This window comes from Engraulis encrasicolus, chromosome 11 (genome assembly GCF_034702125.1).
Source record: "Engraulis encrasicolus isolate BLACKSEA-1 chromosome 11, IST_EnEncr_1.0, whole genome shotgun sequence".
Taxonomy (NCBI): Eukaryota; Metazoa; Chordata; class Actinopteri; order Clupeiformes; family Engraulidae; genus Engraulis; species Engraulis encrasicolus.
In genome coordinates, this window is record NC_085867.1 from 34,948,444 (window position 1) to 34,960,722 (window position 12,279).

General features: G+C 41.1%; 1 protein-coding gene across 1 annotated transcript; it reads right to left on the minus strand.

The window, feature by feature from the left end:
* Positions 1-406: 406 nt before the first annotated feature.
* On the minus strand, positions 407-5,309 carry LOC134457736 (uncharacterized). Its single transcript, XM_063209711.1, has 9 exons — positions 5,216-5,309; positions 4,284-4,421; positions 3,188-3,378; positions 2,955-3,091; positions 2,733-2,826; positions 1,536-1,865; positions 1,276-1,438; positions 1,025-1,149; positions 407-724 (listed from the first exon to the last, which is right to left on the minus strand). The coding sequence occupies exons 1-9, from the start codon at positions 5,307-5,309 to the stop codon at positions 407-409; spliced, it is 1,590 nt and encodes a 529-aa protein (XP_063065781.1).
* Between the last annotated feature and the right edge of the window lie 6,970 nt (positions 5,310-12,279).

The following is a 12,279-nucleotide window of genomic DNA, read 5'->3' on the forward strand; positions in this document are numbered from 1 at the left end:
ATTTGATGTGAGCCAAATGTTTTTTTTTCTTAAGAAAAGCTGGGCTGAGCTGGAAGGCCAAGATGTGTAAACATAAACAAATGGATGATTTGAATAGTTCTAACATTATTGATTAAATCAAATCAATTTTTCATGATATTCTAATAATATGGCCTGGAGCTGTAGTGGCAATCCAGATGCTCGTGCTTCGGCAATACGAGCGGTACACATATCAACCAAAAACTCCTTTTAGGGAGTGCCACAATGCTAACTGCTTAACAACAGGCAGTTCGTCACAGCTCCCAATGATACTGCTCTCCACATTTCAAACATAAGAACGACTTGAATAGAGAGCATGAGTAAACTTTAAATGCTTAAAAGTGTCAAACAATCTTTGGGGGTGTCTTGCAAATGTAACCTCAACATTCTAAGTGCTGTCGATTCTTGCTCGTATTTCCTTCACCCTTGGACTCTCCTTTGCCGTTGCTACATCAATGCCGTAGACGGTTGTTTGCAGGAATGTGTAGAAGTTGAACAATGCGTCGTCGTAGGCCACTGCAAACACGAAGTGGGATTTGAACAGTTCATCAAAGGCAGCCACAGCAGTGTGTGCCATGCATGGCAAGGCCTTCTGGTCGAGCACAATGTAATACTTCTGAATTTTGGACTTGTTTTCTCCAACGCAGAGCAGGAAGGGCTGGGTAGCTGCAACATCCTGAAGGTAGGTCGTCATGCTTGTCCCCACCTAAGTTCAAGGGAGGAAACAAACTCGTCACTTAACTGGCTAAATAAGTATCCACATTGCTGCTACTGCTACTTGGTTGTTTGTAGTTGTTACACACACACACACACACACACACACACACACACACACACACACACACACACACACACACACACACACACACACACACACACACACACACACACACGGTTCGGCCCTGGGAGAAAGTGATTTGAAAGGGCTTCCATCTTATACTAGGCAATGGGAACACACACACACACACACACACACACCTTTGACAGAGTAATAAGAAAGGCATACCTTCATGAAATTCATGACATGGGCAACAGCGTCTGCGGCACTCATTTTACCATGCTCTTTTCCTTTGGCGGTTGGAGGCAAGAGATGAAGGAGCAAGAGTATGGCTGCCAGGTCACCATCCCACCCTAGTAGATACAACAACACATAACATAAGCCATAAAGTTATAAACTCCTGCTTCAACCCCCCCCCCCAAAAAAAAAAAAACCCACAACAAAACACCCAACAACTACAACCATCCAAGCACACTTACCATCATTGGAGGCCTCCTGAGCAGAAAGAAGATCATCCAGATGAGGACCAGGGCGAAGGCCTTTGCAGACAGTGATGATCCGGGGCTTGTAGAATGTTGGCCATTTGGAAACGAACTTGCCAGATACATTTTCCCCAAACAGCAGTGTGAAGTCTTGGTCAATCTTAAAAACACAAAGAATATCTGATCAGGAACAAGATAGACTTGTAAATTACAACACTACTAGTACATAGCAGTTCAGGTTTGCCTCAAATACTTACCAAGCCTGGGGTATCTAAGAAGCGTGGGAAGTGATCTAAGATGAGTGAGGATTGAGCTGGATCATGCAGCAACTCTTGTCGATGTTTGAATGTTGCCTTCATTTTCCCCTTCACCGTTGCTTGGTCCGTTGTATGCTTCATCATGGACATTGCTTCATTACACTCCTCCCCCAACAGCTGCTCAGATGATGAAGTCTCACGCAGGCTCTTCGGGCCTCCTTGTTGACCAGGCTTGGACCTCTTCTTGAAGTCGCTTGAAGTAGTGCGTTGAACAGTTTTCAATCTGTAGGCCAGGTAACCCTGCCCACTGCGAGGATCGTAGTAAGGCTCCTGGCAGACAAGAAAAGTGACAAGGCATACAGTGCACATCGATTATTAGTACATGCCATTTCCAAAATGTGCATAGAGTAACATCTGTTGAACTTAAAAAAGAAAAGTAAGGTTAATAGTACAATTGAAATGAAATATTGTTCCATTTTTGTGAAATTATAGTGTGCACAGGGGGAATACTCCCCTGTGTTACAATCCAGGAGCAGGGGTGTCACACTCAAATTGACTGATTAAAAAAAAAAAAAAGCTTTGTCTAACACGTTGCCAGAGAAAACCTGGAACGAAGTATTAATTATTTTTATACTTCTATTCAAAGTGACATTTCACACAGTCTTTCCAATCATATGGTAGTTCAAATGTTCTGCACATATTGTGTTTCTTTCTGTGAAATTCAACTTCTCAATATTGACGGCATCCATGCAACTTCAAACCAACTCAGTGCCACTACCATTCTTGACTGTAAGCCGTGAAGAACCTTTCTTTGTCCTTCGTTAGCACCACACAAAGCACTATCTTTAACAAATGTGTTGGCTTCAACACAACACTTAAACGTTTAAATGCCGTCAAGCATGTGTAGTTGTAGCCAATTAAGTAGTACAAAGAGAAGAGTCCCATGCTTACAATCATGGTGGTGGGGTTGTCATGGTTTTGGGCTGCATGAATACTGTTCTTGTTGGAAAGCTGAATTTCACCCAAAGAAATATGTGTGTGTGAACATGTACAATGACTACTGAAGCAGATTATGATTATTTCAACATGGGGGTATACTCCTGTTGATTTCACAGAAGATATATTACAGACAGCCCAAAACATAGAATCCAAACCTGTAACAAATACAGCATCAAATGGCACATTCCTGCTACTCACATAGCCAGTTGGTGAAGCTTTATCCTTCAGATTGGGGAAAAGGGTCACAATTCCAAGCGCGTAGGTGATGCGGACATTAACTGGTGGTACCCTCCTATTTCATTACAAGTCACAGATATAGGAAGGAAAAAATAGACAAAGAAAAGTACATCTAAGACATGTAGCTCAGAAAGGATTGATATGAATAGTGACAGAGTACAGAGGATATTATTTTTTACTCACCCGTGACTCTCGATCATATCTGCGACCAAGATATTGACCAGTTTTCTTCTTGATTGATCAGTCAGGCCATTAGTCCGGTTGTACTCTTTGATGACCTCTTCACCCCCACGCTTATGATGCAAAGCTACATACACCAACTGCCAGAGACCAAACGCGCATAGAAAGGTTACAAAGGTCAATCTGTTGCATTTGGAAAAACAGACTGACACTATCAATGACCAAAAATAACTCACATCTTTAGCTACTTTGCTGTCGGGTGGTCCCTCAATCAGTTGCCTTCTCTGTGCTTTGGTGCTCTCTGTAAGCACTGTGGAGGCTGTACTTATGGAGGTATTTCCAGACTCAATTGAAGACGATGTAGACCCAGGAGAAAATGATGTCCCCTCCTCCGACCAGAAAGAGGTTTCAAATACCTCATTATCCACTGAAGATATGAGTGAAGGTGAAAAGCATTAAACAAAGGTGACATTTATACAGTATGGGAGCAAATAAGGCATTTCAAGTTGTCTCCACTTTTAGTGTTTCCCACAGAATTTTTGTTAGTCAAGGTGGTAGGGCGTTGAATGTATATACTTTTTGGTTAAGCAGCATTGGAAATTACATTCACAACATGAAATCTTTATCTTTTCAGGGGACCTAGTCAAGGTGGAAGGTGTTTCTTGTCAAGATGGCTACCTTAGCAATTAAGTCCTGGGGGGAAACCCTGACTTTGTTGTACTTGTATTAAATATGCTGAACAAGCATTTCTGTCATTACCAACTCCACGTGTATTCTTGGATGTAACACTCTTGTCACCTCCCGTGTTCATTATTGCAATACTCTCTCTTTTGCCTGTTAAATTCAGAATCAATTTAAAAATCCTGCTTTACACCTTCATGGCTATCCACAACCTTGCACCCCTCTCCCCGTCTGATCTTCTCCACATTGCTCTCCCCTCCCACTTCCTCAGAAATCTCTTCCTCCATCCCGCTCCCTCCTCCTCCATCCCCTCTGAGTCAAAGCTCTTCTCCCCATGGTACAGAGCCAAACACTCTGCTCCCCAACTTTGCAACACTCTTCCCCCTGAACACCTTTCACATCAACTCTCTTCCCCTCTTTAAATCTGGACAGAAGACCCATCTGTTCCAGTCATCCTATTCTCTTTGACTGCAAAGTCAATTTATTTTCACCCTTCTTTATTAACTTTTGTACCACTATACTGCGCTTTTACAGATGATCTCATGTTGTACAGTGACCTTGAGTGTTTAAAAAGGCACGTTTATGTACATTTGACCCACACAAAAACTTGCAAATGCCTAAGACAATGTAAATGCCAAGATTTGTTTTTACCGGAGTTCTTCACAAATGCCTTGAAAGACACAGTGGCTGATCCCAGTAGCTCATCAAAGATATCCTCCTCCACATCCACTCCTGAGGAGTCCTTCAGGTCCACCTCAGATCCATTTGGCAAGTTGAATTTAGCTGAAACTAAGGATACAAATCACAAAAAGAAATTAGCCTCTCAAGAGTTTGATGACAACATCTAAAACAGATTTCCAATATTCTAATAATTGAGTGATACATGAGCCAAGTGATCAATCTTCTAAACCACTCATGTTTTTCTTTCACCTCATAGCATTGTACTTAGCTAAAATAAGCATATAATGCCAGCAAGCAAGTTATTTCCAGCATCTGCACCAGCATGTGCATAAATGTAATGAATCTTTTGAGCTTACAACTGAAAAGTAAAGATTTAACTTAATATCAAAATTGACTACTCTCTAAAATCCCATAAAGGGCTAACTATGATGATCTGCTTTACCCATGGGAAGCTTACATATAGTTCTAGACATGCATGTTAATTGTCAAATTCAGCTTCCCAATGTTGACAGCATTCATGCAGTCAACAACCATGTCAGTCCCACTACCATGCATGCTGCTAACCAACTGAGCGGCACAAAAGAAAAGTGTTGCAGATGTTGCAAGAACCATAGCAACACATTTGAAAAACGTTTAGGTTGTAGCGCGAAGGGTAGGCAGTACAGTAAGATCCTCGCACTGAACAGACTGATATAAGTATGTGCATTCATTCCGCGTGTCCGTGAACAGCATTGTTCTGTTGGAAAAATGGACAGCCGAGCGAGGGATCAATGTTTTTTTTTTCCGACAGGGCAAAGCAGAAGTTTTCATAAGACAGCGCCAATGCTATGCCACCATATTAATTGCAAAGACACCGCAGGCAAAACGATAACTATGGCGATATGGATATAACTTAAACTTACTCTCTTCAATGAATCTCCTGTAGTCGAAGCGGTCATCATTGGTGGGGACACGTACCCACTTCACTTTACCCTGCAACTCCACCTGGACGAGCATTGCTCCCTGTTGTGAGATGTGACCAATCAGGGGACAAGAAATTCACTTATAATGGCAGCGGGTTGCTTCCAAGTTACACATAGTCTACAGAAACATATAACATTAGGTGACCCAAACCAAGTATAATCGAATGTAACGACGACTACCCGAAAGTCAATTTCACATCATGCAGGCTAGCTATTTAGTAGGCTACCACATGGCTAAAGTAGACCGCACTGAACATTAGTGTCAATGTGTGAAGTGAAATAACCCGACACTCAACCAAATTTAAAACGGAAACGATCATTGTGATTTCAATGGGTCGCTATCCTCACCAGTCGTGAGAAATTGTAATGAAAATATTTTAGAAGCCTGGTTAGCCACATTAGGGCATGGCGTCGCAATGGCGGAGTTTGATTAAAGGCAACAGAGGTTCATAGAAAGATAAACGGTGTCCTCGGGACATAATTACATACACTTTATAAGTTTCGTTTACCTTATGGGGTGGTTTTGACGACGGTCCTCCAGAAATCCAAAAAACTAATGCAAGTTGGCCGGCAGATTGTAGTTGCAACTAACAGAATTCGGGCACTTTCGAAAAACAAGATGGCGATTGCTGCTGGCATGGACAAATTTATTCTTGAATTCTTGCGTAAGGACGTAAGGACGTCAGAACGTAATGCTATCAACACCAATCTGGATATTTTTGACACCAGCTTCACCAACACCCTGATTTAACATCCTTAAATTAACAACAGCACCATGCACAGTGTTGTTTTAAATCAATACGGTGTTAAAACAACACCAACACTCCCTGTTTTAACACTGACACTGGGTATTTAACACTCCAATATTTGCTGTGTACGTTTTGCAGCTAACAATGTTTATTTCTGGAAATTCCTATTCCCCCATAAGGAATACTTATAATTTGCTGGTGGTGGTAAGTATTCATGAAAAAGGTAACATTTGTGAATGGGTGGCATGCATTCTGGAAACAAACTACTCAAATATTACACAGTGCACCTTTAAGTAATATGTAGGCAGCGCCAGACCCAACTTCGCTATCATTTATATTAGCATGCCCTTTGACTGATTGACAGTCTGTATGATGACCTTGTAAGTCAATGATGTTTTTCCCACTACATCCCTGTGGTGGCTTCGGTACTGGTGATGGCTGTTAATGTGTTTGTCCGATTATCAGATGACATTTAAATGTCCTGACTTATCATATGGGCGAACACCTGACACAAGCACATACAAACAATAAAACACACATGCACATGGGGACACAAGCACAAGCGCGCACACACACACACACACACACACACACACACACACACACACACACACACACACACACACACACACACACACACACACACACACACACACACACACACACACACACACACACACAAACAGATATGAAGGTGCAGACAAACAAAACGTATGTGCCTTTGACAAACTGGGGCCTGGCTCAGTCTGTAGAGCTTAATATTGTGAAATTAAACAAAAAATATATATAGATCAGAAGATGGTACTAGAATATGGTACCATCCACAGCCTGTGACATTTAGCCAAAATGAAGCCAAAAAACAAAAAAAACAAACAAACAAACAAACACACAAAAAACAACTAACAGGGGCAGAGAGAAAAGGAGAGCTAGACCACAAGCCTTTTTTTGCATGAGTAGCATCACAGCAATAGCGTATCTGAGAGTTTATCACTGCAAAGTGTTGATGGAATTAGATTAATTAAATTAGCATAGCATTCATGGATGGGGTGTCTGATGGGATAAATGAGGGGAAGATTAAATTATGCCAGCACTTGATCAGATTAATGTTTGGAGCATCCATTACATCAATGTCTGCCTGCCTATGCTGAGGATAGACCGAGATATTCATTCAATAACTGACTTATTCATCACCTGTCTGTGACGTCTACACAGTTCAAAATGCAGTGTTAATTTAACCTCTTCTAGAATGTATTTGGTACCTGAGCACTATCTGCTGTAAGTGTACACTAATACGACATTCTTCACTGTGTAAAATGACTATGAAGTCTGCATGCTTGCATTTTTTATTTTTGTGGAAATTGTCTTCTGTTTGTGGTCCTCTGTTGGTAATGATCCATTGATAAGATTATGTCAGATAAGACTGGGCATGTATGGTACACTGTAAATAAAGGTGATGTGGTTAAAATTAAATAAAAATTGTAAAAGCTAGCCAGCTTTGATAAACTATAATAGCTCCTGCCATTGATTGATGCCTTTTTGTGACTTATCGCTTTCTGCTTTAGCCAAACGTTTATCTGGATTTCAGAATAAGACTTTTTTTTCAATTCATTTTTTTTAAAATCAGCGCTAATCCGTAAATAGCACTGAATGAACATAACAGAAGAGATAGGCCTATCATCACCAAAAATGATATGGCATATACCTAGAACAAAATAGTGTATAGACAAGACATATTGTAATAGAAACATCGGGGTTACTGGCTACATCGGTACCAAAATCATGTAGGCCTACTAATCTTCATCAACTAACCATCCTCTGAAGATGTTTGATTTCTTCCTGTTCACCTCATTTCATGTTATTACATTACATTGCATTACATAAGACGTAGATGTCATTTTTATTTAAAGCAACAGCTATCATACAGTACAGCGTACTGGAGCATTGTGGGTAGCTCAAGCTCAAGCGCACTCCAGCCATTGGAGGTGCAGAGAGAGGTAAGGGTATTATTCAAACCCACAACCCTCTGGCCTACATTGGCTGCCTGTCTCTTATAGTATTGTCTTTAAGATTCTGCTCAGATCTGCTCACGCTAAGCTGCAAAGGATTCCTACCTTACCACCAAAGAAGATTGGTGAAGCCGACTTCGAAATGTATGCGCCCAAGAGATGGAACGTTCTCCCTCTTCACATCAGAGATGCTACCTCCATCGATTCCTTCAAGAAACAGTTGAAGACCCCCCCTCTTCACGCTTGCCTATTCTTACTGTAGCTATGTCCCACAACGACCATGTGCCCTTCCTCACCCTCACCCAGCTGCACCTCCCCAACCACATACAGGTAACTGCTCGACACGATGTGTCCTGATCTGCAAAAATCTCTATCTTCCTCTGTCTTGCTTAATCTACTTGTAACCAGCCCTGGCAGTACAAGCTCAATATTTACACACAATAGGGTAGAAGGGTGTTAAATGCAATATTAGCACAATCTTCTGGATATTCTATTTTCTGTTTATTTCTATTTTATATCTGTGTAAATATACATTGTGTATCCTGATTGTGTATTGAATGTGTATTATGGATGTATGTACAGTGTGCACAGTATGAATGTAAATAGTATGAAGTAAATAATTACAATTAGTATACGGGAAGGAGAAAAACCCGCCTGTAGTTTCTGTTTGAAAGTTTCATTGGCACAATTTAGCCAGTCCAAAGTAAGTGGGCAATAGAACCAACGCAAACAGTTAATTTGAAAATGCAATGGGAGATGCTGAAATGCTGTGAACAGGTGTCTGGTTTCAATATTGAACCTATGTATTGCCATCACACAGTGGTGTGTACAAGGCAAGGTGTAGGGATCATACTGTAGATATCATAGATCTGTGTCACAGTTGCATGGAGCTATTGGATGTACACCAATAGAGAAACAAATAGATCCTGTGAGCCATGGTTTGCTCAAGTAGGCCTAGCTTAATTTATGAAGATGGCAGTGGTTACATGGCATTATTCAGACAAGCCGCTTTTCAGACATTGTTGTGCGTGAACGCGTTCATTGAACACGCTCATTTTTTCGTGAACGTTGAACTGAACGCAACACATTTTTTAATAAAGAACTTGAACGTGAATTAGTTCACATTACGTGTCATGAACGGCAGACATCACTGTCAATGAACGCTGGAATTTGTTTTCCATTGAAAGCTGAGTGACATCTGTTTTCTCTTTTGAAACGCAACCAGAGAAAGTTCCCCCCTTCTCTGTCTCGCTGGTGCCGCTTGTATCATCAGTGAGAATTTCTTTTGACATCTGTGTGCGCAATGCATTGTGGGCAACGTAGTGTCCGGCTGAGAATAGTTGAATAACATAGGCTTAGTTATTGCTGCTTACGCACGACGCAAGAGACAGACAGACCAAGCGCTGCATTTAAAAAGTGGTTCGTGGAAAGGATGACACGGAGACAGACACCGATTATCCTTATGAACATTTAAACCACCTGTGCAGCAAAAACAGTAAGGACATCCACAACGTCCTGTTCGAATTTGAAACGGCACATTGAGTTAAAACATCCATCCAGCGTGAATGCATTTGCACGCCCTCGAGGGTCATAAGGGAGGAAAGGGAGAGAAGACCCCTACCAAGCCCAAACGTAGCAAAGATGACACTGCCAGCAGCCTCCAAGAGGTCCGTCATGGTTTCACAGGTGCAGGTAGATCAACTGATTATCGACTACTAAATTGTGGAAGATGTAGGCCTACAAACTCTAAACAAAAAATCACTGTATCACACATGTGTTATAAGTGTGTTACATAAGATACACAGTTTCCTTAAAAATATATAGGCATATTTGTGCATTTGACTTTTGCCTTCATTAGGTCTACCTTCATTCAAGAGTTTTGCTCATGTAAATTAATTCATACACAAACAGATAGGCTATATAATATCATATCATATAACATTATATATACACATTTCCTATTATATATATTATTTATTTATTTATTGAAATGCTAGTAGACTTCATTGCACTAGGCTAGAACTGGTCTACCTTGTCTGTACTGCATGCTGCAAGTTTCATCACCTGGTATGAAACCCACAATTGCAGCGTCATGAGCAAATGTCTAGTCAGTTTCAAAGAATGTAGGTGGTGTGAAAAAAGTAGGCCTATTTATTTGAATATTTCACGAAAAAAAAAGAACTGAACTGAACTTTGAACTAGTTCACAATTAAAATTGTGAACTTTGAACTTGAACTGTTCACTTTGAGCATCTATGAACTGAACTTGAACTAGTTCAGAAAATCTGTGAACTGGCACAACACTGAATACCGGCACGTTTCCCACCGAAATCTGCCATTTCTGTGGTTTGTGCTACGTTGCTCAGGTTTTTCAGTTTAGGGAGAGTACATGCATTTACCATAACCCTAACCCTGACCCTGACCCTAACCCTAACCCTACGGCATATCTGGTGTCTGAATAGCGGTATGTCTGAATAGCGCTTGCCCTCCGACGCGAGTGACATTTATAATTATTCTGAAATACCTATGCTCTATTCATGTTCTCAAACAACAAAAGGTTCAACAGCGGTGTTGTTGTGCATGTATTTGTTTGTCTGTCTTGTTCTTGTGCTTTCAGAAGGGGAAAAAAAACATTTGACTCTAACAGCAGCCAATAGAGATATGCTCTCTCATCGTGTTTGTCTCTGGAGCCGTGTCTGCCGACAACGCAAAAGTACAAATGAATTCTGTGTGTGTGTGCGTGTGCGTGTGCGTGTGCGTGTGCGTGTGTGTTTGTGTGTGTGTGTGTGTGTGTGTGTGTGTGTGTGTGTGTGTGTGTGTGTGTGTGTGTGTGTGTGTGTGTGTGTGTGTGTGTGTGTGTGTGTGTGTGTGTGTGTGTGCGCATGCACGCGTGTGTGTTTGTGTCCATGCCCCTCGGTGATGACACTGTTTGTTTACTTTCATTTTCCAATGGCTAAAGAAATCTGCTGCTAATAAGACTAGCTCAGTCACTGCTCAAGTTTTAATTGGTTTTTATTAATTTCACAGCTCTAATTTACAATTCATTATCTACCAATTTAGCCAACATGCTGAGAGATCATTCGGGTTAATTGGAGTTTAATAGAAAGTCGTTGCTTGAGAGAAAAAATAATGAGAGAGAGAAACACATCCATCCACTGGACAAACACCACCATCATGAGATGAAGGCAGAGAGGCTAGAATATAAAAAAAAGCACAAACGTGTTGAAATTCCCATTGAAATGTAAATGAAATCTCTCCTTCGAATGTCAATGAATAATTTCAGTTCTTCTGAGTCAGGATGAGGTAATTGAAGTACAGCTTGAACAAACATGAGATATAGGTCCTATATGGGGAAACGTGGTCAGCAATAGTACTTCAATTAAATTCAAAATGCTGTGGGGGAAAAAATCCCATTCAGAAGCAAGAAGCATCACATCTAAAACAAAGTAACAGCTTCCTCAATTGGCTCATTATCAATTGAAAAGTAAATAGCTGTAAACAATGTCATATTCCAAAGTAACGGCTTCTCTTGTAGAATAGTATAAATGTTAGGCATGGCATATTGAGATATAGAGTGAGTCAATCATAGCCATGGTGGATCTGAGAAAGCCCATGTAAAACATTACAGTAAGCAAATACATACATGCACACAACAAATACTGTAATAGAAAGTGCATGGATGGATGGATGGATGCATGCATGCATGGATACAAGTTCATAAAATAATTAAATAACAGAACACAAAGGGTGAAATACCAGTTGGACTCAAACATAGAATTACTGGGGGAAAAAATGTTAAGTAAGACAATGCCCCCGTCTTCGGTTTGTTTTCACAAGCCTGCCAATACTAAGGTTTAATACAAAGACTGTAATGTCAAAGCAGTGCTGTACTGCCCTATGGTACTGTAGTGATGATTTTTTTTTCAAGGAAAAGTAAAATGTTCCACCCAAGTAATGGTGCACATAACAAAGCTACAATTTGTGCACAGCCCCCTCCCCAAAAGTCACCGTTGCTACATTGGCACAAGGCCTAGTAGTGTATGAAAAGAAAAACGAAGGACACATTTAAATGCAGGTGGGCACTTGGTCGTGCAGGGACCCCTTTAGTCCTCTCCTCACCTCTCCTCTCCTCTCCTGTCATCTCCTCTCCCCTCCCCTCCCCTCCCCTCCCCTCCCCTCTCCTCTCCTCTCCTCTCCTCTCCTCTCCTCTCCACTCCTCTCCACTCCACTCCCCTCTCCTCTCCTCCTCC

Coding starts and splice junctions, on each gene's coding strand:
- LOC134457736 (XM_063209711.1), bottom strand. CDS start 5,309: ATGCTCGTCCAGGTGGAGTTGCAGGGTAAAGTGAAGTGGGTACGTGTC. Junction 2,827..2,954: donor GATATGATCGAGAGTCACGG/GTGAGTAAAAAA, acceptor GTAATGAAATAG/GAGGGTACCACCAGTTAATG. Junction 725..1,024: donor ATGTCATGAATTTCATGAAG/GTATGCCTTTCT, acceptor CCTTGAACTTAG/GTGGGGACAAGCATGACGAC.